General features: G+C 63.1%; 5 protein-coding genes across 5 annotated transcripts in view; 2 read left to right on the top strand and 3 right to left on the bottom strand.

Annotated features, from left to right (window-relative positions):
* CHLRE_13g585651v5 (uncharacterized protein) overlaps positions 1 to 2,962 on the bottom strand; it is a 5,366-nt gene extending 2,404 nt beyond the window's left edge. The window contains exons 1-6 of the mRNA XM_043069661.1: positions 2,650 to 2,962; positions 2,198 to 2,317; positions 1,904 to 1,984; positions 1,082 to 1,230; positions 781 to 890; positions 42 to 249 (exon numbers count right to left, since the gene is read on the bottom strand). Coding sequence (XP_042917636.1) covers positions 42 to 249; positions 781 to 890; positions 1,082 to 1,230; positions 1,904 to 1,984; positions 2,198 to 2,317; positions 2,650 to 2,842 — 861 coding nt within the window. The 5' untranslated portion in view covers positions 2,843 to 2,962. The remainder of the gene's footprint in view (positions 1 to 41; positions 250 to 780; positions 891 to 1,081; positions 1,231 to 1,903; positions 1,985 to 2,197; positions 2,318 to 2,649) is intronic.
* A 150-nt stretch (positions 2,963 to 3,112) lies between these two features.
* Positions 3,113 to 10,666, top strand: CHLRE_13g585600v5 (uncharacterized protein). Its single transcript, XM_043069660.1, has 7 exons — positions 3,113 to 3,372; positions 3,642 to 3,764; positions 4,657 to 5,245; positions 5,609 to 7,904; positions 8,143 to 8,520; positions 8,745 to 8,797; positions 9,079 to 10,666. The coding sequence occupies exons 2-7, from the start codon at positions 3,653 to 3,655 to the stop codon at positions 9,200 to 9,202; spliced, it is 3,552 nt and encodes a 1,183-aa protein (XP_042917635.1). The 5' UTR covers positions 3,113 to 3,372; positions 3,642 to 3,652; the 3' UTR covers positions 9,203 to 10,666.
* Positions 10,667 to 11,006: 340 nt separating this feature from the next.
* On the bottom strand, positions 11,007 to 15,830 carry CHLRE_13g585550v5 (uncharacterized protein). Its single transcript, XM_043069659.1, has 11 exons — positions 15,544 to 15,830; positions 15,142 to 15,289; positions 14,742 to 14,848; positions 14,316 to 14,422; positions 13,942 to 14,065; positions 13,669 to 13,712; positions 13,397 to 13,509; positions 12,916 to 13,082; positions 12,381 to 12,579; positions 12,004 to 12,098; positions 11,007 to 11,748 (listed from the first exon to the last, which is right to left on the bottom strand). The coding sequence occupies exons 1-11, from the start codon at positions 15,652 to 15,654 to the stop codon at positions 11,647 to 11,649; spliced, it is 1,317 nt and encodes a 438-aa protein (XP_042917634.1). The 5' UTR covers positions 15,655 to 15,830; the 3' UTR covers positions 11,007 to 11,646.
* Positions 15,831 to 15,972: 142 nt separating this feature from the next.
* On the top strand, positions 15,973 to 20,853 carry CHLRE_13g585500v5 (uncharacterized protein). The gene is made up of 10 exons (XM_043069658.1): positions 15,973 to 16,246; positions 16,351 to 16,404; positions 16,554 to 16,626; positions 16,842 to 17,007; positions 17,626 to 17,785; positions 18,043 to 18,202; positions 18,443 to 18,618; positions 18,924 to 18,955; positions 19,187 to 19,341; positions 19,604 to 20,853. Exons 1-10 carry the CDS (start codon positions 16,124 to 16,126, stop codon positions 19,798 to 19,800), a joined length of 1,296 nt encoding a protein of 431 aa, XP_042917633.1. The 5' UTR covers positions 15,973 to 16,123; the 3' UTR covers positions 19,801 to 20,853.
* A 7-nt stretch (positions 20,854 to 20,860) lies between these two features.
* The window catches only part of CHLRE_13g585450v5 (uncharacterized protein), a 6,212-nt gene continuing 2,060 nt past the window's right edge, over positions 20,861 to 25,012 (bottom strand). Inside the window, exons 6-9 of the mRNA XM_043069657.1 lie at positions 24,944 to 25,000; positions 24,572 to 24,727; positions 23,721 to 24,167; positions 20,861 to 23,540 (exon numbers count right to left, since the gene is read on the bottom strand). Of these exons, the coding sequence (XP_042917632.1) occupies positions 23,055 to 23,540; positions 23,721 to 24,167; positions 24,572 to 24,727; positions 24,944 to 25,000 (1,146 nt within the window). The 3' untranslated portion in view covers positions 20,861 to 23,054. The remainder of the gene's footprint in view (positions 23,541 to 23,720; positions 24,168 to 24,571; positions 24,728 to 24,943; positions 25,001 to 25,012) is intronic.

Here is a 25,012-nt window from a genome sequence, read left to right as displayed (position 1 = left end):
CCCCCACCCCCCTTCCCCCCACACCCACCCACACCCCCCACCTGCCGCGGCGGCGCCTCTGCCAGTCCCTCCGGCAGCACTCGGCACCGCACCCGGAACGAGTCCGCCAGACTGCCGCCCTCCAGCAACAGCCGCTGACGACCACGAGCCACCAGAGACACCACGTAGCCGCCGGCGGCGCCGCCGGCGGTGCCCGCGGCGGCGGCGGCGGCGGCGTCAGCAGCGGGCGGTGGCTGGTGGCCGCCGGCCCTGTTGGCAGCGGAGGGAGAGAGAGTGGGGGTGAATGTGTGTGTATGTGTGTGTGTGTGCGTGTGTGTGTGTGTGTGTGTGTTTTTAATGAGCACAAGGAAAATCAACACGCGCAGGACAGTGTATGCGCAGTGTGTATGGGTGTGTGTGTGTGCGCTGCCACCGCATCAGAGTGCGGATGCCGCTGGCCGCCGCCGGCCCTGTTGGCCCGGACGACGGCCCTGCTGTGTGAACGTGTGTGGCAAGGCAGGCAGACTGGCGGGGCGGTGCCGGCGAGTGTGGCCGTTACTGTCGCCACCAAGCAAACAGTCTGCACAACACACGCACACGACCCCCTCCCCCGGCATGTCTTGTTGGGGATGGTGGACACGTCCTCCCTGCGCGTCTCCGCCCCCCGCCTCCCCCCCCCCCCTTGCCCACCATCCCCCAGCGCCCCCGCCCCGCCTGACCCCGCCCCTCCCGGTGCCCCGCCTTACCCCGCGTGCTCCTCCTCCCCCCGCCTGCTCCTGCCCCCGCCTTACCCCGCCTTACCCCGCCTGCTCCTCCTGCTCCTCCTGCCCCGGCCAGTGGCGCCGCAGCCGCCGCACCTCCGCCGAGCACCCCACCAGGCACAGCGAGCGCAGGTGGCGGTGAATGTGCGTCTGGGGGCGGGCGGCGGCAGGGTGTGTGCGTGTGCGCGTGTGTGCATTCGTTTGAGGTGCAGCGCACACGAACAACTTTGGTGCAAAGGCAAAATGATGTAAGCCCGCACAGCGGCTGTGCATTTGTTATGTGTGTATGTATGTCTGCTACTTTTCAATCCCACCCGCTCGTCAGAATCCTCCAGACTCACCACCGCTATGAGCCGGGAGGTGCCGCCCGCGCCTCCCGCGCCTCCCTCCGCCGCCGCCGCGCCCGCCCTCAGCGCCCGCTCCAGCTTCAGCACGTCCGGCCGCGAGTGCAGGATGAGCGGCAGCGAGGCGCCGGGCAGCAACACCACACCTGTGAACGTGTGTGTGTGTGTGTGTGTGTGTGTGTGTGTGTGTGTGTGTGTGTGTGTGTGTGTGTGTGTGTGTGTGTGTGTGTGTGTGTGTGTGTGTGTGAGCGTGACTGTGTGTGATCGCGTGTGTGTTGGTGTGTGATGGTATGTACACGCCACGTGTGTGTGTGTGTGTGTGTGTGTGTGTGTGTGTAAAGCATAAGGGAAAGGGTGTGTGTGTGTGATAGTACCGTATGAACACGCCATGTGTGTGTATATGTGTGTACGGAGCTCAGCCCCCCCTGGTGTTGCAGTGGCCGCGCCACACGGCTCCAGGCCGCCAGCTGCTCCTCACTACCCACACCCCGTTGAGGTGCGACATCACCACCCACACCCACAGCCACTGCGCGACACACAACAGCGGCTACCTCGCTACCTGATATCCTACCTTCCCATTCTCAGGCGACAACTTCACTACGGTATCTTGTTGATTCATCATGGATGTAAACCCCGCCCCCCTCCTTATTCCCCGCCCTCCACCTCATCCTCCACCCTCCACCCGTTCACCCCACACCAACCGCATACGGTATGCGGCTGCAGTTTCTCCTTGCAGCGCGACTGTTTCCTTGCAGGATTGGTTCAGAGTTAACCCACACCAACCCCTCCCCACCCCCGCCCCTCCTCCCGCTGCCTCACCCTCCAGTGCGAACAGCGGCAGTGTGACGGCGGCGCCCTCCTCCAGCAGCCCCGACCCGCCACCCGTCAGCTCCTCCACGTCTGTAGACGCGTGTGCGTGCGTGGCAGTGCTTGTTGGGTGTGTGTGTATGTGTTTTGAAGGAAGCACGGGATCGACGTGTCCGCGTGTGCGCGTTCTACCGTATGTTCGTGTTGCTGACTCCGCATGGCGGCAACAAGCCCTTCCCTGTTCCGGTTCCTTGGGCTGCATGCAAACCGCTGCATCCGCCCACCCCTCCTCCCGCTCCGCCTCACCACCGAGGTAGGTGTGCTGGGCGGCGGTGTCCGGGTCAATCCGCCGCCGCCGCCCCGAGGGCCCGGCGCCGCCGCCACCGCCGCCGCCACTGCCGCGGACGTGGGCGCGGGCGTCACCGCCTGTGGGAAGGATTGGGGGTGAGGGTGCGGGCGGGGCCGTTAGCACCAGGGCGGTGCCAGGTGCGAGAGGGGCTGTTTGTTCAGGTGGGTTTGGCAGCGTGGCAGTCCCCCTTCCCTCCCTGCGAAGGGTGCGGATCACCCGCTCCCCTCCCGCCCCCCCATCAGCCCTCCCATCCTACTGCTGATGCTGCTCCTGCGCTGCGCGCTTGCACCCTATGCAGCCACCGCACAGAGCGCAGTAGCCGAGGGCGATGCGCTAACGGCGATACGCCGCTGTTTGTGTGATATGTACATGCCGGCGTAGCAGCTGCTGTCCCACACACGGTTCACACCTGCTTCCAGGTCAAAGCTGGGCACCCGTTGCAGCGGCGCTGTCGCGTCCTCCTCCTCCTCCTCCGCCGAGCTACTGCCGCTGCCGCCGGGGCTCCGCTCTTCCACCGCTGCTAAGTCCCGTGCTACTCCTGCACCGGCATCGGCTTGGGATGCAAGCGCCGGTCGCGGCCCGCCGCCTTCCGCCGATTCCATCTCTACGCGCCGATTACGACTCCATATGCGGCGTATGGCTCTCGACCATAAGGCGCCCGGCGTTTGAGTTGCAGGAAAAAGCTGGTTTGGTTCTTCTCGTCCTTCAGCGTGTTCTACCAGACCTCGTAGCAGCCTAAACATGTAAGTGATAAGTTTCCATGCAGCGAAGCAGAAGTTTCAAGAGTGGGGCGGGCTGCGAGTCGCCAGGGCTTTCACAGCATGGGCGCAAAAATGCCGACATTCACCAAGCACGACTTAGCTGCACCATAAGCATTCTTCCTTACACATAAAGACTTTTGTATCACAAGGGCATTACCTGCACCAACGAGCTCCACTGTATTGAACCTCGCGTCGTTGAAGGCCTTTCAACCACCGACAAGCATTTTGAGAATCGCACCGGCAAATCGTAATCATATGGTCATAACTCTGACTGCTACGTTGTAGCGACCGGGCGCGGCGTTGTGAGGCGCGAGAACGAGCGAACGAGTGGTTGCTCCGAGGGTTCCCAAGCGACGCCGCGCGAGCGCACGGTGGGTGGCGCTGTGGAATGGATGTCCAAAACAATAACTCAGTTCTCATCTGGCTGCCAGCGCGAGGCTAATAGAGTAGGATGTTGCGCCTGTCTCGGAACGAACCCTTGACGCGCTCCTGGTTGACGCTTGGGTTTTCTGCTGTAATATCAGCTTCACTTGTCGCGCAAGTGAAACTTCCAGGCCACGAGGTTGAGAATCTGCTCAAACATGTGCTTTTGGCGCGCAACGCCTGCCCAACGCTGCTGTCTTTGCGCGCCAACACGCAGGCTCGCGTTGTATGACTCAAATACCTGGCCGCCTGCATGGCGGCAGCGTTGCAAGGTTGGCTTTTCGGGTCCGAGCAACTTCTCTGACGGCATGTTGTCGTCGACCACACGCAGCTTCTCGAGGTGAGGCACATTTGTGACGCCCGCAGCTGACGCTTCTTGCGGCTTCGACATCTAACACATGAACGCCAAGCGCGGGCACAGCGCGTTTACATTTGTGTGTGGCGGCGGTTTGGCTTGCCGTAGGCATTGCGCAGCTTGTCTCCCACCCGACCCGTACCCCCACGTCCCCTGCACACACGCATTCCACCCCCGCACAGTGCTGTCGCCAGGTTTGGGGTGGTGCCGGGCGGGGGCTACTAGACTCACGCATGTCCCTCAGGTTTCCCATCATCGGGCTCGGTGCACGCGCACCAACAATGTCGCCGTGTCTGCGTCCATGTCCACGTCCTAGAAGGTCCAACTCACGCATCCTAGCGCGACTCAAGCTGCCGCCGAGTAGGCGCCGACATCTCCGTTAGCACCTGCATCAGCTACGTGCGATGGTCCACGGTCTACCACTTCCTTGACTAGTCATGAATGTAAAATCCCCCCATCAGTAGGCAAGGCCAGGCCGAAGCATTGACCACAGCTGCCGCGCCATTCGGCACCACCTGTCTAGCACGCATGGCCCACGGCCACCAACACACACGCTTGCAGGCTCAGCAGCCGCCGCAGTGAAGCCTGCATGTGGGGCAGGAGGACAGTTGTTGTTGTGTGTGCATGCCATGCGCTGCGGACCGTGTGCCCTCCTGCGAATTTATGGTTGAACCCTTGCGCTTCCTGTTGTTGCACTAGTACCGCTCGGCCGGCGGGGTTGCCGGGCTGCCCAGTCCTTACTGCCCCTCCAGCCACTTGCCGATGTAACTACCCTCCACCCTCCACCTTCCACCGACCCCCAACACGCGGCTGCGCCCGCCACCCCACTCAAGCTACCGCTCCCAACTCGCCCGTGGCCCATGTCTGTCGTTCACAGGCGGCGCGCCGCTGCGTGTGCTCGCGGTTCTGGAGCAGCCCCGTCGCACCCCCCAAGACCACCAACACCACAACCACGACCACAACCACGACCACAACCACGACCACAACCACCAACATCAACAGGACCACCAACACCAACACCAGCAGCAGCACCCGCCTAAGGCCGCCGGCCGCACCAACTCGAACAACAGCAGCAGCAGTACCAGCGCAAGCGCAAGCGCAAGCGCCAGCGCCAGCGCCAGCGCCAGCGGCTATCAGCTGCAGCAGCGGCCCCTATTCCACAGCCCCCGCCAGCAGCCCCCGAGCCAGGCCCCGTGCCCGGCTCCGGCCCAGGCACAGGCCAAAGCACTTTCCGAGGCCCAGGCCCAGGCCCGGATGACCCCGCAGCAGCAGCAGCGGCCGCCGCCGGCCCTCCGGCAGCGGCCCGGGCCCACTCCCTCCCTTGAGGGGCTTGAGGCGCGCGGCCGCCGCCACCACCCCAACCAGCAGCAGCAGCACAAGGTTGCGGAGGAGGCGGGGGAGGCAGGGGAGGCAGGGGAGGCTCAGGTGGAGCTCAACGTGGGAGGCCGCATCATCCGCGCCTGCCGGTGGGTGGCGGGCTGGAAGGGAGGCAGGGAGGAAGGCAGGGGTGGAGGTGGAGGTGGAGGGTCGGGAAGAGGGGGAGGCGGAGGTGTGAGTTTGCTTCGGTTGGGTCCGCTTAGCCCCCGCGTGCGTGCAGCGGCAAGACGTCCTCAGTGTCCTCGGTGCACCCAATCAGTCAGCACACATCACACCTTCCGCTACCTCCTCCACTGCCCGCTCCGCTCCCCTGCCATCCCCTGCCCGCATGCCCCGCTGCCTGCCCAACCTCATTTCTTGATTGCTCACGAATGTACCCCCCTCCCCTCCACTATTCACGAATGCAACCCCCTCCCCCTCGTCCCCTCGCTCCTGCCTTCCCCCGCCCACAGCGCCACACTGCTGCAGGTGCCCGGCAGCCGCCTGGCCGCCGCCCTCAGCTCCTCCACCGCCCTCAGCTCCTCCACCGCAGCCCCCTCCTCCCCCGCCCTCAGCTCCTCCACCGCAGCCCCCACCTCCACCGCCCCCAGCTCTTCCTCCCCAGCCCCCACCTCCCCCGCCCCCAGCTCGTCTGCGGTCCCCAACTCCACCGGCCCCAGCACTACCCGCACCAGCAGTAGCACCGGCACCACCGGCACCAGCAGTAGCCCCAGCAGTAGCACCACCTGCACAACCAGCTGTAGCACGAGCAGTGCCCCTGCCCCCACGACGGCCGCATCGTCGTCCGCTGCTGCCCTCGGCGGCGGCGTCAGCGGCCCGGTGCCGCCCCTGCTGCGGCGCGACGGCTGCGGGCGTGTGTGTCTGGACGTGCGGCCGGAGCTGTTCGCAGCGGTGCTGGACTACCTCACACAGCTGAGGAGGGCGCGGGAGGGGGAGCACCAGCACCAGCAGCAGCAGCAGCAGCACCAGCAGCAGCAGCAGCAGCAGCAGCAGCAGCAGCGGAAGCAGTGCACCGGAGAGGAGGAGGACGCGGGGGCGGCGGGCCCAGCAGGAGCGGGAGGCGGAGCCGGAACCAGTACGGCCGCCGCACAGCAGCAGGGGCCGGTGCAGCGGGGGCCGCCGCGCCTGCCCGAGGTGGCGGCGGCAGACCAGCCCGCGCTGCGCCGCCTGCTGTCACTGCTGGGGCTCCTGCCCTTCACCACCACCACCACCGCCACCACCACCGCCACCACCACCGCCACCACCACCAGCAGCACAGACGCGGCCGCCGCGCCGCCCCACACCGTTCCAGCCGGCAGCAGCCTACAGCCCCGGAGCCCGCATCCGCAACATCAGCACTCGTATCCACACCCGCAACATCAGCAGTCGCAGTCGCAGGGCCGGTCGCATCAGCAGCCCGGCGATGCGGCAAGGGCCCGCCGACCGCCACTCAGGCGGCTTGCAGCGGCGTCTGCGGCAGTGCCGTTTCCTGCCACCGCCGCTACTGCCGTTACTGCTTCTGCCGCAACTGCTACTGCCGCTGCCGGGGGGCCGCAGCAGCCGCAGCGGTCGCAGCAGCAGGGGCCGCAGCGGGGGCAGCAGGGGCAACAGGGACAGCAGCAGCAGGGGTCGCATCAGCAGCAGGGTCAGCAGCTGAGGCAGCAACAGCAGGTGCGCTCAAACGTGGTGCCGTTTCGGCAACACACCCAGCGGCAGCGGCAGCGGCACGGCGCGGCAGACAGCTACGGCGACGACGGCGCGGCGGCTTCCCGCAGCACCCCCAGCAGCACCCCCAGCAACAACCCCAGCAGTAGTAGCAGCAGCAGCAGTAGCAGCAGTAGCAGTAGCAGCAGCAGCGGCAGCCAGCGGCAGCAACTGCACCACCACCAGCAGCGGCAGGAGGGAAAGACGTTGTTGGAGAAGGCTGACGTGCGCGGTGGCGTGCGCGGCCTCAGCCCCAGCCCCGCCGGCCCCAGCCCCGCCGGCCCCAGCAGCAACATCAGCGGCGGCAGTAGCAGCCGCAGCCGCGGCAGCTACAGCCGGGGCCGGGGCGGTGGGGAGGAGGCGCTGTGGCCGGGGGAGCCGCCGGCGCCGCTGGGGGAGGCGCCCTCGGCCGCCGACATGCGCCTACGGTCCGGCGGCGGCGGTGGCGGCGGCCGCCGGCGGCGCAGCCGCAGTGCCCACCAAAACCACCCGCACGACCCCCACCACTTGCTGCCAGCCGGCGGCCCGGTCTCATCGTCGTCGGCGGCGGCGGCGGCGGCTGCGGCGGCTGTGTCCCAGCTGTTTTACATTTCCACCGAGTTCACGGAGGCACGCGGGCTCAAGGTCAGTGTGCACACGGAGCAGGACCTGCTGAGGGCCGGTGGCAGTAGCAGCGGCGGCAGTAGCAGTGGCAAGGAAAGCGGCAGTAGCAACGGCAGCGGCAGCAGCGCCGCGTCGCCGCCGGCTGCCTCGGCCTCTTCCGGTGCGGGGGCGGCGGCGGCGGCTGCGGCGGCGTCCTTTGACATGTTTGTAGACACCACGTACAGCGCCGCCGCCGCCACGGTGGGCGGCGGCTGGGGCCGGCAGAACAAGCACCAGAATAACCACCACAACCACCACAATCATAACCACAACCACCAGCTCAACCACCAGCAGCAACCGCCGCTGCTGAGTATGACGTGTGTGTCGCGGCGCGCCCTGCCGCCCGGCGGCGTGTTCCTGGGCCTCACCTCGGCGGCGCACCTGGACCGCCGCGCTGCCGCCATACCCTGCTACGGCTGGAAGGTGGGCTCTGTTGTGCTGTGTGTGCGTGTGTGCGTGCGTGTGTGTGTGTGTGTGTGTGTTTTAAGGAAAACGAGACCATATGTGCGAGTATGTGTGTATGCGTGTGTGTATATATATGTGTGTGTGTGTGTGCGTGTTAAGATAGGTGCCAGTGCTGCCGCCAGTGCACTTACCAGTGCTGCTGCCAGTGCTGCCCTCATCACCCGCCGCCGCCCTCGCACCCGCCCGCCGCCCTTAGAGCAACGGCTGCACCTACACCGACACCGACACAGCAGCCCGGCAGCAGCAGAGCCGCGACAGCTCACCCCGCCGGCAGCAGCACCAACAGCCGCAGCATCGCCCCCGGCACGGTGGCACGGCGGACGGGCTGGGCTCACCACTACTTGAGTCTCTGGATGAAACCATCTTTGGCCCCACCGCCGCCGCCGCCGCCGCCAGCAGCGGCGGCTCTGCGTCAGTCCGCGAGGCGCGGTTGAAAGGCCAGGGGGCGGCGGCGGGCGGGGAGGCGGCGGGGGGTCAGGAGGCGGAGGCGGCGTGTGTGCCGCTGTGGGGCCGGGGCGACTGCGTGGAGTTACTGCTGCGGGCGGGCGGGCGCCACTGCCAGCTCGAGCTCAAGGTGGGCATGGGTGTGTGCGTGCATTTGTGTGTGTGTGTGTGTGTGTGTACGTGTACGTGTGTGTGTGTGTGTATGTGCATCTGTTTGCACGTGTGTGTGACTATGTGTGTGTGTGTGTGTGTGTGTGTGTGTGTGTGTGTGTGTGTGTGTGTGTGTGTGTGTCCGCGCACCCTCTTGCCTGCGTGGCCGCCACGAAGCACACACATACCATTTACCTCATGCAGGTGAACGGTCGCACGGTGGATGTGATCAACCGCCTCCCGCTGCTGGGGCACTGGTGAGTGGGCGTGCGTGCTTGGTTGGGCGGGTGGGTGACGGGTGCTTGGCGGGTGCGCCACCGGGGCACCGCGCCATGGGGGCGCTGCCTGCCTACCTCCCAAGTAAACAGCAGGCGGCGGCGGCAGGGGCGGCGGCGGCTGTGATCGGCACAGCGTGCCGTGTGCGTGCCGTACGGCACTGACTGCAATGATTGACTTTGCTTATCAGACACCTGCTCGCGTGCGTGTGTGCCGCTGTGTGGCCGGCTACGTGGCTGGCTGTGTGGCTGGCGGCGTGCAGGTGCTGGTACGTGGGGCTGTGGCCGGCGGGTGGCGGCGGCGGCGGCGAGGTCAGTGCGGCGGTGCTGCAGCGGGACCAGTACGCCGTGTACTGGGGAGACTACAGCGTCAAGCGGTTCCTGTGATGGAGTTGAGGACTTGCGAGGCTGCTGTAATGCTGTACAACAAACATGGGATGTGGGCGAGTGTGTAAAATTACACGTACACACATACTGTACGGCACGGTTGAGTTGTTTGGCATTGGCGTAGTGATGAACGGTGCCGTATGAAATTTAGGGATTGAGGCCGGCGCGGCTGGGCCTTCTTCATCGGTCCTTTGTTTGAGCATTGATTGGTGGATTTACCGATGCAAGGTTGGGTCATTGTTTACGTTGTGATGGGTCGAGTCCGCGTCAACCCCGTGGGGTGCGAGGCTGCAACCCACGCACTAGGATACATTGGCGGCAGAGATACGGTGGTGGCTGCACCTCGCGCAGCAGGTACTTAGTCTAGTTTAAGATTGGCTCCGATGTAAAGCGTGGATGTAAAGCTATGACTTGTATTCTTTTACGTTGTGCACCGGCAATGGTTGGGGTGGTCGTGGTGGCTCGCGTAAGAATCTGCTTCAGCCCGCACGCAGTCATGCGCGTAGCTGTGCGCAGGAGCATGCGTTCGGGTGCCTGGGTGGTAAAGATCAAAGGTTGTGAGAGCCTAAGAAGGCCTTGCTGTGAAAGGCGTGATGACGGGCCTTCAAAAAGAATTATGAGTTGACGGAGGCGCGAGTGAGCGCGCGTGTCCGCAGTTCTCATGTATTTTGCGTGGAGCGGTCGACCAAGGGGTGTGCCTGTCGCGACAGGTCTGGTTTCAGGGGTTCCTGTCTGGTTTCGTCTGGTCACGTAGTAGTTGGCAAAACTAAAGGGGTTTGCTTTGCTTTGCTGGTGTTGGCATATTGTTTCAGGGTAGTGTCGCGGGGAGGCTTTGCGTTTGTTTAGCCATCACTTGCTGGGTGCCTTGTTTGGTCTTCTGCTTTTGCATCTGCCGGCCGCCAGCCCGGGGCGCCGCCTCCGCTCCATCATTGTGAAGCAAACAGTGCCCGGGTGTGAAATGGCTGTGGGCGGGTTGTTAGTTGCTGGCTACTTGTTTGCACAATCTTCTTCTCAGAAACAAATGCTTGAACTGGCGCTTGTGCCGAAACTGTTTTCGACGAGGTGAAAGCGAGGACCGAGGATTTCTCATTGTTGGTCGGCACTTGCCGTACTTTGTGGGCGGTAATGTCTGTGTAGGCGCGGAGGGGCACACCTAATCTCCTAAAGCAGGTGCAGATTAGCTGCACGTCGAGTGGACTGAAGCGTCGAGTGGACTGAAGCGGTGAGAGGCAGGAATGAAGGCAATGGGAGCGTCTGCAGGAGGGTGGCGGTTGATGCGTGCGTGTGATTGTGCCTCTCTGCGTCTGCGAGCGAGCGACTGCTGCTGGATGGCGCTGGTACACGGGTCCGGTTGCTTCCAGACTTTCCGCCAAGAAGATGTGTGGTCGTGTGGAGCGAGCCATAAGCAACTGGCAGTTTTGCTACCCGATACCCGTGTGGCAGGGCCTGTAACATATGTCTGGTGCTATGTACGACACATAGCTTGCTTTCAGCGCTGTGGTGAGAGCACACGTCATGCATGATGGATTGCATGTGTGAACATCAATCCTGGAGCTAGCTGGTGCTCCGCGGGCCCCCTCAGCAAGTCTTGCTTGCAGCACCTGTTTGAGTAGCTGGCGCCTTGGGGCGCGAATCCTGCCGACTGGTGCTGAGGGCCTTACGTAGGTAGCGGCGTACCGGTAGTCCTGGCAAGCAACAGCGCTGATTGGCCCCTGTTAGGAGTCGTGACGGCGGATGCCGTCGCACTTAAGCCCAGCGGACACGCACGGCGCTGGATCAGTCATATGATGAGTCCATGTGCTCAGCCCCGTGCCTCGTTTTACATGCCACCCCAAACGGCCAAGACCGCCTTGGCGGAGCAACCCTCTCCGCTTTCCCACCGCAGCCTAACCACAGGGCGCTGCTGCCGCGCGCCCAAACGACGCCCCCCTTTTCATCCAGATGACCCAAGCAACACAATGAACACACTTTAACCCCCTGCAAACGACGCACCCTGCTGCAGGAGGCCTCCCGCGTCCGATGCATGCGCAATGATATGCATGAAGTAACCCCACAAGCTCGAGACGAGCCTGACACAATCCTTTTTAGCATCACGCATGGCGTATATACCCATGTGGCCCTACACCTGCACGCACGCACGCACGCGCGCGGCTGCACGCGGGCCATATCTCACGCTCTCATCCCGCCGTATGTGCAAGCAGTGAAAAACACGTCATGCTTTGTGCATCCCGATCCCGATCCGGGTCCGATTTCTCGGGTTACTTTCTTCTTAATCGCTCATCATGGTCTCATCTATGTTCTTTAATCTGTCCGCGCACCAGGCAGCAGGCAGGTTGCACACGCCTCGCCAGTCGCCCATCCAGTTCCCCAAGAGCGACAATGCTCCAAATGGGTTGAGAGATTGAAGCAGGCAGTTGGCGGTTGGCGGTTGGTGCTTGGCGGTTTTACCACTTGGGCGCATCCTGGGCGCCGTACAGGATCTTGTCCAGGTTGTCGTAGATGTAACCTGACACAGCGAAACCCAGGTCGAACGCGTCCGAGGCGGCCTGTGGTAAGGTGCGTGGGGCGGGGGTGGGCATGCGTCATCGAGAGCGGCGCCACAAGGTTGCCCGTGTTCGCATACGAGACATGTGCTGACCAGCACGCGCGTGCACCGTACACACGCACGGCGTGCTAGCAACGGAAGGCGCACAGTCACCTTGACAGCCCACGACCATGCAACCCACGCCACGCCACGCCCACGCCCACGCGCACGCAACCCACGCCACGCCCATGCTCACTCCACGCCCCCGCCCACGCACCTTGCGCCAGTGGGCACCGGAGTACACCCGGCTGTCCAGGCACTCGGCGGCGGCGTCGGCCAGGTTGGTGTAGGTGCGGTCCGGGAGGCCGGGCCCTGTGTTTGCATGCGTGCGGGTGTGGGTATGGCAGGTTGGTGGGCGCGCTAGCTTTCAAGGGTCTGCACGCAAGTGGATGGGTTCCGAGGTGCGCGCACAACGAGGTAGGGTGCAAATGGGTCGGGGGCCCGTCGCTCGCGTGCGTGCCTGGTCGTGGGCGCGCAGCGCTTCTTCACCCACCCAGTCGATCGGTGGCACACCCCCAAACCAACCCCACGCTCGCCGGCAAACCACGCGCTGTCAAGCCACGCAATGCATTAGACACACGCAAACACACTCACAGTCGGTGCGGACGGTGAAGGTCACGTTGCCGAGCTTGGCGGCTCCCACGGCGCGCTCCAGCACACCCCAGCCGCCGCCAAAGATGCCCTGGTGGGCGGAGGGGTACTCCGGGTGCTGCGGCGTGGCCAGGTAGGGCGCCCAGTTGGGGTTGTAGTACTTCCGCAGGGCGGTGATGGGGCGCCAGCGGAGCGCGTGGTACTGTTTGGGACACGGGTGGGAAGGAGGCGGGGAGGCAGGAGCAGGTAGGGACGGGTTTCAGGCGCGGCGGCGGCGGTGAACACATGGGCCAGCGAGCGAGCGAGCGGTATCACATTATTAGCGACATGCAAAAGGCGGCAGACACGGCACGCAGAGGCGCAATCTACCTCACATTGCGTGGCCTGATCGAACAAGCGCCACAAACCCGCGCAGACGCAACTGCCGCGCACACGCAACCCGTCGTACGCTGCACATCAATCCTAGGGCACCTACCATGTCACCCTGGCTGCTCGTCACCCTGCTCGTCAGCCTGTCCCATCGCACACACACGCGTACCTTTACATACCACACGGTGACGGTGCCATCGTAGAATGCGGCGCCCAGCTTGGCGAAGAACTTAGCCTGGTCGTACACCGAGTAGCTGGAGGGCAGGATGGTGATGGAGATGTTCTGGACCATACCAGTCAGACCAGACGAGCCGCCGCCGCCCGAGCCCACGGCGCCTGATGCATGGATGGGAGGGGGCAACCCAGGGGTTCTTACGAGGCAAGCTAGGGGGCAGGCAGATCAGAAACGGCAAGAGAACGTGCTGCCATGGTTCGGCGCGCGTGAACGTGGGCTGGAAGCATGCGTAGGGTTGAGCGGCACCGTAAAGTTGTCAGGAACGAGCGCGCATGCAGTTGATTACCGCGGGACTGGGGCTGGGGCGGGTACGGCCAAACGCTGCGCAGCCACACCACCTGATGCACATACATACGCACGCGCAACGCTGCTACTGCCGTACCACACAAACATGCATCAAAACCAGATTGCTCACCCAGCCAGAACTTGGCGGTGTCGTTTTGGTAGGCTGTGCGCTCCGACACCACTCCGCCGTACTTGAGGAGCTCCTGCGTCTCCGCCTCAAACTCGGGAGAGCCCTTCTTGTACCTGTTTTGTGACGGGTGGCAGGGAGGGTGCGCACTCGGTTGAGACATTGATGGAATAAAATGAATGGATTGGACGCAATGCAAACCCAATCAAAGTAGGGCTAGCTGCGGCAGGCTGTTAGTTGTGTGGTAGCGGTGTGTCATCCCTGCACCCACTCACCAGCTGTTCAGGTAGGGGGCGGTCAGGGTAGGCAGGTTCTTGACCTGCACGCATCGTTGGGGGCACATGCTCAAACACGCGGGCACACACGACAGGCCCGCCCCTGCCACAGGGGGTGTTTCGGCGCAGGCCGCCTGAAAGGTCTAGCAGCTAGCTGTTTTGTAACGAGGAAAGATTCACAACAACGTCTAAAACCGTTTCCCAACGCCACATGTTCGCTACGCATGGGAACTTTGCACGGCACTGGCATCCCAAGGCCACGCTGACGCCTACCGGGTAGATGAAGGTGGAGCCGTTGGAATACTGCGGGTACAGGATGAAGTCCTGCTCCACCTGGCCGTACTCGGGAACAGCGGGAGTGAACTTGTAGACGTTGTCGGGGACGGTGGTGTCGTTGCTGCGTGCGGTGCGATACACAGTGTTTTCATGGTGTTTAGTTTGTGGAAGAGGGGGGGGGGGCCAGCAGCAGTAGGGTGCATGCATGCGGGTGCTGGCCGTCATTCAGAGCAAACAGCTATGCACTGTGCCGCATGCGCGTGGCGACGCCGTGCAAGGCTCTGCACCTGTCTGCACGACCCACTAGCACCCATCCACCCACAGGCACCCCCAAGGCTCGACAATGGCTCACTTGCTAATGTACCACTTACGCAGCATAGGGGCGGTAGTAGCTAATGGTGAGGGAGCGGTCCGCCACACCAATCTTGATGTATTTGAGGGCGCATGCCACACCGACCGAGGCAGAGGCATCGCGGACCTGCGTGCAAACATATGTATGTTTTATAAGGATAGAGACTGTGTAGAGACCGACTACGGGGAGCTGAGGAGCTTCACATTTGACAGATATCAAAGATTGGACTGCAATCCAAATCACAAAGGCATAGATTGACACCAAAATGCGCTCACATTGCGTAACAATAAACAGTTGATGATAGAAAGTTCCGTATGCGCACTTGCGAACCTTTGTTTGATTCAATGACCCCGACAGCTGAGACCAGATGCAGAAATGAAATGAGTTTTAGCACCCGTTGCCGCGAGTAAAAAGCCTCTCGCTATGTGGATAGTGATATCCTCACCTTGGTGGACACGCTGGCGCGCACCACCTCGGCGAGCAGCAGGTTGTCCAGCGGGTTGGGCGCCAGCTGCGGAGCGAAGCGGGCCAGCACGGCGTGCGCGGCGTAGGCTGCGGCGGATCAAAGTCAGGTGGGATGGGGTGAGATGGGGTCTTGGGTGGGGTGGGATGGAGCGAGAGCCTGAGAGAAGGAAATGAGGTGGGTGCGGCCAGGTGCAGCAGGAGGGCACCAAGCAGGAGGGCACCAAGCAGGTAGGGGTGCGTAGGCGCGGTAGGATGTGCCATGCGCGGGATGCGCGCGCCCCCGGCCCCCGGGATAGACACCGCGGGAATGCGGGAGGAAGAACACGCGGCTGGCCGGTCAAGGCAAGGCATTCGGTGGCGCAGCGGGCCGCAGCGCTCACCCGCGGCCAGGTCGGGGTTGGGCGCCGTGGGCGACTTTTTGGACACCTTGAACTGCAGCGACGTCTTGTAGGCGTCGTACTGCGAGATACTCACTTGCGCGTACAGGCGCGACGTGACCTGGTTGGTCAGCGCCAGCGAGCGAGCCACCTGCGTGCAGAAGAGAGTTCCTGGAGTGGGTGTTGCCTGGCGCAAAACTGCATTAGGCATGAAGGGGGGCTGGCCATGGGAGGTAGAGCGTGGTGAACCGTAGGCCACCTAAGTGCTGCGCTCGGGGCCAGTGGTTTCCTATGACCTGTTGCTTGCTTTATCAACGCGAGGGAGTAGGCTATGCAGCTATGCCCCCATAGACGGGTGGACAGGAACGCTTCCAATGATTTATCGAAGCACCGCAGCTAACTCACGCTCTGAGATGCGTACACCCAACGGGTAATGACGCTCTGCTGCAGTACCGCGGTCGTCGGGACGGCCAATAGGGCCAGGCCCAAGGCCAGGGTGATTGCCAGGGCACGCATGGCTTCCTTAGTGAAACGCAGCTACCTTAATGTCTGTCGGGCGACCCGATGCACACGCGCACACGGCCTTAACACGGCCTCAACGAGTGATCAGCCGAGCGAGAGGCTAATTACGGTGTCAGACGATATTAATATATGTATCATACACAACTCCAACTGCGACTACGGGGCTCCGCACTTACGCTTGAAAGTGTCCGCGCAAGCTTATTTCGGTTGGTAGGGCGAGGGTGGGCGGGCCGGGCGGGCCGCGCAGGCGCGCAGTTCAGGAGTCCGAGAGGCCTGCATTATTTCAGTTACTTTACAGGTAATGATACCCACATGGGCGGGCAAAGTGGACCTGCGAGGCCGAGGCCACCGGCCTGACTGTCTTCACGCGCACTCTAAACGAGGTGGTCGCCGCATATTAAGGATTTAGTTAAGTAGTAGCATAGTTGCGTACACACCTGCAACGGATTCTTGGCGCAGCAACATGGCTCGCGCAGTTTCCGTGCTTGCCGCGCTCGCGCTGATCGGGCTTCTCGCATTTACTGCACCGGCGGCAGCTGAGCTAAAGGACAGCATTGTGATCAAGTGGACTTACCTAGCTCAGCGGGTGCGCACACTCTTGAGGGCATTTCGGTTTGCATTAACCGCCGCGCACCGGCGGGCGGGCGCCAACGGGAGAACTCAGGACTCAAAGGTTTATTATTGCTGCAGGTTGTTCGTCAGCTTCGGCTTACCAACCAGCTGTCGGCAAAGCTTTATGGCCATGTAAGAGCGGGACATCAACGCACGCAAAGCCGATGAGGTTCACGCCATTGCATCAAAACTAGAAGGCTGGGCTCGCAGTACGCGGTCAGTTGGCTAGTCTGAAGCAATCCTCCGGCTGTGTCGGCTGCCCTCAAACCCTCAATCCTTAGGTCGGCGTGGCGCAGTACCTGGCTTACAAGCAGGCCAAGGGCAACGCGGCCGTAAATGCCGACCTGGCGTCGGGTAAGCGGTATGGCGACGCGGACTAGCTCATGTGCCGAACGTGCCTGTTAGGACTGTCATGGCAAACCTCGTTGCCACCAAGCTGGGGACAGCTGGGGATCGTGCCCCCAACCGCGCGCCATCCGATCTCAACCACGCGCGTCCTCCTCTTCACCTCCCTCCCCTTTACCTGCCCTTTACCTCCCCCACCGCCCCACTTGCAACCTGCTGCTCAGCCTTCGCCGCACACAGCGTGCTGGCCCGCACCAACCCCAACCTGGCGCCCAGCGTCCTCGACACCCCCCTGTACGAGGACGTGGTTGCCTCGGGCGTGAGCGTGGCTGTGCGCGACGCGTCCGCCGCCCTGGGCATCAAAATCGGCATCGACATCGCCACCGCCAGGTGTGTGCTGGTGTGTCTCTTGGGTGGGGGGATTGGGAGGGGTGTGTGATAGGGAGCACATGGGAGGAAGCACGCAGGGCGTGCGGGCGCGTGAATGCGTGTCCTGGCATATGCCAAAGCGAACGTGCCGGCACCTGGCTGGTAGGGAAAGCAGCGCTCGGCGGAGGCAGCATTGCGCACCTTTTCTGTTACAGCTTTGCTTTGACTGCTTGTGGCGCACCCCTGCCTAATGAGAAATAAGGAGCCTGGAATGCGCACGGGATGTGGGACAGAGCGAGGGCAGTCCGTACATGCGCCTGATGCGGACGTGCGGGAACAAGCACTCGCGCGCGAGCGACGGCCCCGCGCGCGCACACATACGCAGGACCGCACCCGTGCCCACCTTCCCGTGCACCATCTCCCAGCAGCAGCAGCGGTCTAACACACCCTGACTCACGCAACTGATGTTGCTGACTGCTGCTGACTCCAGCCACGTCACCGCGTGTTTGTCTGCCGTCCCCCGTCCCCCGTCCCCCGTCCCCTTGCAGCGCTACTGCTTCCTTTCGGGATTGGTTCAGACTTAACCCCCGTCCCCGCCCCTGCCCCTGCCGCTGCCCCTGCCGCGTGTCCCGCACGCAGTGCCACCGACGCCGGCCTGCAGGTGTCGTACTACCGGCCCGGCTACCCCGACTCCCTGGCGAAGGACGACGTGTACGTGTTCACACCCGAGCAGATCGGCGCGCCACGCGACTTCCTGCTCTACCCCAACTACGCCAACGGCTCCACCTTCATCTACCCGGTGCGTGCGTGGAGCGGGGTGGAGTGTGTTGTACTGTGTGCGTGCGTCGCCCGGGCTGGGCTGGGCTTGCTGGACGCGCTGCGCCGAGGCGGGGTGGATTAAGCTTGGGCCGCCGGTGCTCGTTGTCGCTGGGGTGTCGCGCAGTGATTTGACAGTGCGGTGGTGGATGGTGGCGGCGGTCCTCCCTCCCTGCCTGCCTGCCTCTTTCGCGTTCCTGACTCCTCGCTCCCTTGCCTGCTTCGCCTTGCTGTTTGCAGGTGTCCAAGATCCCCGCCCTGACCGCGCCCTACCTCAAGGCGCCCTTCAAGTTCGGCTCGGCGGACTTTGAGGCCGAGAACAAGGTGGTGTTGGAGCAGGGCGGCACCTACGCGCCCAACCGCACGCCGTACGACACCGATACCGCCCGCTTCTGGCTGGGTGAGCTGCTGGCGATTATGATTGCATGGGGTGGTTGAGCCGCTAGCAGCTAGCAACGTTGAGCGCCGTACCTGGCACCGTAGGCTAGGGCACTAGACCTTACAACCCTAGACCTTGCACCCCACCGCCGCGTGTCTCAACTCCCATACATGCCCGCCCCGCACCACGCCGCTGACGGCACTGGTTCTCCCTGCTGTTTGCTGCACACGCACGCACGCACGCACGCATACACACACACAGGCGCGGTGAGCGGCTCCGGCGGCCAGGGCTCTGCGGGTGTGACCGGCATGGTCCAGAACATCTCCATCGCGCTGCTGCCGGGCACCTACACGCCCGAGCAGCAGGCGGCCTTCTTCGCCAAGCTGGGCACCGCCTTCTACGACGCCATCGTGGCGGTGTGGTACGTCAAGTTCAAGGTACGTACGTACGGAGTCATGGGAGTGACGGGGTCGTCACGGAGGTTGTGGGGTTACAGAGGTTGTGATGGGGTTACGGAGGTAACAGTGGTCACGGAGAAAATGGTTGTGCATAGCGGACCGTCCCTCTTTTGTTTTTTCCCCTCAGTTGAGACGGCTTGGAACTGAGAGCTGCTGATTCCGTTACCCCGCGTAAACCTGCCTGGTGACCTTACTTCCACTTCCCGGCGTGCACGTGGTGTCGTTTGTACCTACCCCTACCATAATTCGCCACCCCCGCCTCCTCGTACATCTACCCGGTCCAGGTCCCCCGCTGGCGCCCGATCACCGCCATCCAGTGAGTACGGCAGCAGCGCGTGTGCGGGCGGTACTGCGGCATGTGTGCATGTGGGTGCTCAAACACAGTCTTCTTCCACCCCTGCCGCACCGCACCGCGGCGCCCGTGCTCTTTCCCCTCCCCCAATTCTCGTCGTGATTAACCTTGCATGAAATCCCCGGTGGCCCCATGTGCACGCGTGCCAAAACCCCCGCTCAACCCGCCGACCCCGCGCTTCTTGACCCCCTGCAGGAAGTACTACAACGCCTCTTGGACTCCCCTGCTTGGCACCCCGCAGCACCCGGAGTACCCCTCCGCCCACCAAGGCATCTTCGGCGGCGGCTGGAGCGTGCTGGTCCGCGAGCTAGGCGGCAAGACCGACTACACCTTCACAGTGAAGTCCGACTGTGAGTCACACGCCGGCGCATCTATCTAATTGTTGACTGCCTGTTATTTCTTGCCGGGACACCTACGGCGGCTGGGGGGGATCATGCCGTGGCGCGCACGAACTGCCGGCTGCCCTGGACCCCGCGTCCCCCATCCACGACGGCCCGCTGCGCCGGCACTAGCGGCGCCTGCATGCATGCTGCATGCGCCCACTCCATTCCTTACCTGCTGCTGTTGCACCCGCCCCCCCCCGCCCCCCCCGACACACACATACAAACACAGGGCCCAACATCGCGGACCGCACCTACACCAACCTGAACGACGCCGCCGCAGAGGCCGGCAACAGCCGCATCTTCGCCGGCGCTCACTGGGCCCAGGCCAACAACGATGCCTTCGCCATCGGCAAGGCGGTCGGCGAGTACATTTACGACAACATTGATAAGCTCATTTACGGAAAGCAGGCCCCGCTCAAGTGGTAATCTGCTCGGCGCGTGGTCTGGTCCGGTCCGGTCCAGTCTGGTCTGTCCGTTGACTGGAGGACCGGACCGGACCGGTGATGGGTGATGCATGTGTATGCATGTGTATATGCATGGTAGCAAGGAGGAGGAGGATGCAATGGTATACCTAAGAACGGAAGCATTACAATGCAACGCAGGTTTTGACTCGTGCCGTGTGTTAACGTCCTGCAAACTTCGGACCGCAGAAGCCCGTGCATACAGCTATCTAGTGCGGCTTCCGCGGCTGTGTGCCGTTGTGTGTTGAGAGGGATTGTGTGCGAATACAGCCCCCTTCCGCTCCCCAAGGGCAAGGATGGCTGAGTTCTCGCTTCATATGTATTTCCAGGTCGGAACTGATTGATACGGATACGTTGCATTCACACTAGCTTTCATTTCTCTGAACGTGCGAGGGTGAGTGCATGCTGGGTTCATTTGGGGCAGGGCCAAATCGAGAGAGTGCGGACTGGCGGTGTTAAATGCGCGCCGGTTGGGGGGATCACAGACCCATGGGTTTGAGAATGGGGGGTGGAACAGGAAAGGGATGGTGTCCAAGCCCAGGGATGAGCAAGCGCGCGCACGTGGGACGGTGGCGGACTGCTCGTCTAAAATGACAGCCCGCTGGCTAGGGTGCCGTAACAGATAGATAGATGCGCTACGGAGCGGGACGGATGCCATCTCGATCCTTCACTCCTTGTGGTGTTTACATGCGTCATCCAAAGGCGTCAACTGTTGCTGTCATCGATACTGGCGGTTCTTCCATCCGCGTCCATCGCTTGCTCCTGGATCGCTACGTGTGACCCACCGGATGGATGCCGCCGCCAGCTGCCGCAACAACACCGAATAATACCGCGATGCTCTCAGGAGTATAACATTATCTCGCCAGGCGCCAGCCCAAGCCCTCGTATGCATGGCACGCAGCAGTGACACGCCCCACACACGGGGCTTCATGTTTGATCACCCGCCCCAAAGCTCCACGCTCGCCAACACACTACGAAGACAATGTGATGAAGTTTGTCGTTGTAAGTCCATCGAATGATCACCGGGTAGTCTGACAGTATTGACACGACACACACACACACACACACACACACACACACACACACACACACACACACACACACACACACACACACACACACACACACACACACACGTACGGCACACACACACATATACACACGCGCGCGCATACACTGCCCTGCGCGTAATGTTTTTCCTTGTGCTCTTTAACACACACGCGCCCGGCCACGCGGCCACGAGGCAACGTCACACCCCCCAACCCGCACATTACCACAGCCACAGCTGGCTCCAACGCAATCTTCACTTTCACAGCATGTCCGCCACACCGTTCGCTGCTTTTGTCACATCGCCCCCCAAAAAATTGTGCATTCGTCGCATTTGCCCCAAAAATTACCAACAGGGGAAAGTGTGTGCATGTGTTAGAAAAGAACAAGGGGAGTGGGCGTGCATGCCTGCTCCCTCCACCGCCACCTCCATCTTCAGTGGTAAACAGCTATACGGCGGTCCCACACGTAAATCTCTCGGTCCAGCAACCCACCCAGCCCGCCCCACGCAGCAGCAGGCCTCGCCCCACCAAGCCAGCACGTGACGCTCATGCCGCGGCTTGCATGCAAACCCAAGACCGTAGCATTGGATACAAACCATCGCCGCCGCCACCATCATGCGGTGTGCCGTACGGTGCCATTCTGCCGTACGGTGAGAACCGGTAAGTATAAATATCAAGTAGCGGGCACCAATCTGTAAAATGCGGTGCTTGTCGGCTTGCTTGTGTGATAGCCGGTCGTCACCCCCACGTTCCCACATCAATCCGCCGCCATTTACGCATGCCATTCAGTAGAATTCAGCAGTATGACACCTCGGAGTAAGTTGATGTGAAATCCTCCAAAAGCCGAGCCTATCTAACCGACCACTCCGGAAGTCCTCGCTTCAAGAGGGCTCTTGCACGACTGTGCCGTATGGCAGCACGCGTTGCACTCCGGCCCGGGGGCAAGGGAGGTTGCGCTTCGCCTTTACTGCTCGTATGCTTATTATTGCCCTCGGTATATATAAATGACATTATTTTGCACACATGCATAACCGTACGCCGTACCCAGCCAGGCCTGGGCCCCTTCAGCACCTTCCAATCCTGTAACACATCATCAACGCTTAGGTAGCCAGCAGGTTTGTGCCCCATCCACCCGCCCAGCACGCACGACGGCACGCAGGCAACGCCAGGCAACACGCGCACACCGTCACACACAGGCCATGCGCACCTCTTTGCCACACCTCCAGCCCTGCAACCTCTGTGCAGCGGGCTCGTGAGTCCCTTACGGGCGCAGTCGACGTGTCTTGTCCCGTCTACCAACACCCGCCTTCGCATACAGCATGGTGCCGTCATCGGCCACTGGTGCCAAACGCATTTTGCCGATGCCAAAAGCGGGGAGCAGGGGCTCCCGGCCGGCATGCAAAACACGTTACCGTGCCGTGTACTTAGCATGTACAGCAGCCCATCAATTACGTGCCACTGATTCCATCCAATTTATTGTAGCAGCATACATGGCGTGGTGTTTGCGCATCATTCCGTAATTCTGAAATTCCATCATTCCAACACACCGCATACCAGCAATGACTCCAGCGGCTCATGCGCTCACACTATCCGGCGCAGCCCTTCACGATTTGCTCACGAGGCCCGCATGTGCGCTTGGCGCGTGCCAGCACAGGGCAGGGGGCACCGCGGCAGAAAGACGCAAGACAGGGCCGCGGCGTCGCAACGCCCACACACACCTGTTAAGAGAACACAGCGCCCCGGCACCCCGGCGCCGGCCCATTCCAATGCGGTAGTAAAGACTCCTTCAGCGGCGTCGGAACGGCTAACAGTAAGGAAAAAACGCTTCCGATGATGAGACTCCGAGGGCACTTATACCATACATAATGCCACACCACATCAAGCCCCCCTCAGTACGGTATGCATGTATGCTTAAGACGGCCAGTGAACCCGAGGCAAGTGTACCATACATGTCAACAGCATGGCTTGCTCTGTCTTACTCTCGCTCTCCCAAGCCAGCGCGCTCTCACACACGCGTGCATTGTGGTGCGATCCAATGCTCGCGGCTATAGCAGCTCAAAGCGCCGCAAAGCCCCTTCTCGAGTCCATCACCAGGTTTGAAGCCTGGGTCATTCGGCATGGGCTGCAGCCGCCTTACTGCCCACTCCAAAACCGTCCTCATCTCACCTGACTAGTCAAACCGCCGCGCACCATCACCGTGGGCCCCAGCCTCCGTCGCAGCCTCCGTCGCAGCCCCAGCCGCAGCCTCAGCCGCAGCCATAGCAGCGCTCGCAGCGTCAGCCTTAGCGGCGGCGGCGGCCGCCGCCAGCCCAGCCGCCACGGCACCAACCGTACCAGCCGCCGCCGCGCCGCCGGACACGGAGGTCCAGGCCGACGCAAGGCGGCTGTGCGAACTGGCAGTACCGCCGCCACTGGCACCGCCGCCGTCGGCTTGAGCGGCGTACTTTGCATAGGGCGGCGTAACCGGATCGCCGTAACCGTAACCGTACGGCGCAGACCAGAGCGGGCTGTCGCCTTCCTCGCCATCCCCATCCCCATCCCCGCCCGCCGCGCCGCCCCTGCGCCCGCCGCCACCGCCGCCGCCGCCGCCGCCTCCTCCGGGGCCCGACAGGCTGACGCCCAGCGCTCTGAGTGTATCCATCAGGTGTCTCAACACCTGTAGATAGGCGGTTGGGTTGAGAAGCCGGCGGCAACAGCAGATGAAGCAGCAGCGAACGGCAGAGATGCACGTATCTGCCAAACACGCAGCAGCAACTGTACCGAATTGGCGTATGCACAAGAGCAGCTACCCCCACCTCTTGCCCAACCCAGCCCCGCCAGTTGCCAGCCCGCTCACCGCATCAAACACAGCCGCCTCGTCCGCCGCTGCGCTGTCCGGGATGTCCTCGCCACCCGCCGCCGTCGCCGCTGCCGTGCCCTGCTCCTCCTCCTCTTCCTCCTCCTCCTCCTCCTCCTCCTCCTCCTCCCCTTCCATCCCCTGCTCCTCCTGCTCTCCCTCCTGCTGCTGCTGGCGCTGTAGGCCGCTGATGGTGCCCCCATGGCCGCTCCTCGGCGCCCCTGCGGCTGCCCCGGCGTCTTCCCGACCCGGCGCAGGCCCTGCTGCCGCGGCAGCTGCTGACGTGTCACTCACAGCTGCGGCGGCTGTAGCAGCCGCAGCCGTGGCAGCCGTGGCAGCAGTAGCGGCCGCGGCGGCGGCGGCTGCGCCCGCCGGCTGCAGCCCGGTGGTTGCTCCCGCCTGCAGCAGCAGCGACTGGCACCGCTGCAGCCACGCCCTCCGGTCGCTCTGCGCATGCGGGGCACGAGTGTCAGTACCTTGCCAGTACGTCAGCGCGCCGCTGCACACGAATGCCATTGCGAGCACGCCAACCTGCCACCCTTGCTTATCCTTCCCCCCCGATGCGGCATGACGGTCGGTCGCGGCGTCAGTGCCACCGCCGTTCCCAAGCAGCCCGGCGTTCCATGACGCTGCACAGACGCCCCCCCCTGCCCCCACCTCGAGGCCCAGCCATCAAGCGAAACCCGCCGCGCCTTTCCTACAACCCCTCCCTCCAGCCCGCCTTCCCCGCACCATTCCTCCCCGCACCCGCACCCGCACCCACCACCCCTCCCCGCCCCTGCCCCCACACGCGCACCCACCACCCCTCCCTGCCGCCGCCCCCCCCACCACACACATACACACGCACACACCTCCGCGTGCTGCTGCTGATGCAGCGCCGCCCCACTCCGCAACCCCGCGCCCTCGCCCGCAAGCCCTCCAACGCCCTGCCCCGCCACGTTCGCCACGTTCGCCACCGCCGCCGCGCTCGCCACAGCTGCCGCCGCCGCCTCCCCCTCGTCATGCACCTGTGCGGCGTCAGACATGAGAGCAGATAGACCCGCGTCCCCTCACACGACCGCGTGGCGTGAGATAGCCCTCCTATCGCTTTTTCAAGGCCCGCCTGCACTGCACTACTGCCTTCACTGCACTCCTGCCTGCCTCATTCTTATTGGAACATTGAAAACCACACCCACCCACCCACCCACCCACCCACCCACCCAAACACACACGCGCGCACCCACCTGCAGCGTGAGCGCCATGAGCTGTAGCATGAGCACCCGCACGTCCTGCTCCGGCACCTGCACGGCAGT

Source organism: Chlamydomonas reinhardtii, chromosome 13, assembly GCF_000002595.2.
Source record: "Chlamydomonas reinhardtii strain CC-503 cw92 mt+ chromosome 13, whole genome shotgun sequence".
NCBI classification, from domain to species: domain Eukaryota; kingdom Viridiplantae; phylum Chlorophyta; class Chlorophyceae; order Chlamydomonadales; family Chlamydomonadaceae; genus Chlamydomonas; species Chlamydomonas reinhardtii.
This window is presented reverse-complemented; position numbering and strand designations above follow the sequence as displayed.

Bases quoted from the DNA above. Each gene is read 5' to 3' on its own strand.
- CHLRE_13g585600v5 (XM_043069660.1), top strand. From the start codon at position 3,653: ATGACTCAAATACCTGGCCGCCTGCATGGCGGCAGCGTTGCAAGGTTG. The intron at 3,765-4,656 runs GTGAGGCACATT...TGTCGTTCACAG, and splicing joins ACCACACGCAGCTTCTCGAG to GCGGCGCGCCGCTGCGTGTG. The intron at 8,521-8,744 runs GTGGGCATGGGT...TACCTCATGCAG, and splicing joins ACTGCCAGCTCGAGCTCAAG to GTGAACGGTCGCACGGTGGA.
- CHLRE_13g585550v5 (XM_043069659.1), bottom strand. From the start codon at position 15,654: ATGCGTGCCCTGGCAATCACCCTGGCCTTGGGCCTGGCCCTATTGGCC. The intron at 14,066-14,315 runs GTAAGTGGTACA...CACCGCACGCAG, and splicing joins TACTACCGCCCCTATGCTGC to CAACGACACCACCGTCCCCG. The intron at 13,083-13,396 runs GTGAGCAATCTG...TCCATGCATCAG, and splicing joins CACCGCCAAGTTCTGGCTGG to GCGCCGTGGGCTCGGGCGGC.
- CHLRE_13g585500v5 (XM_043069658.1), top strand. From the start codon at position 16,124: ATGGCTCGCGCAGTTTCCGTGCTTGCCGCGCTCGCGCTGATCGGGCTT. The intron at 16,405-16,553 runs GTAAGAGCGGGA...CTCAATCCTTAG, and splicing joins CGGCAAAGCTTTATGGCCAT to GTCGGCGTGGCGCAGTACCT. The intron at 18,956-19,186 runs GTGAGTACGGCA...GACCCCCTGCAG, and splicing joins CGCCCGATCACCGCCATCCA to GAAGTACTACAACGCCTCTT.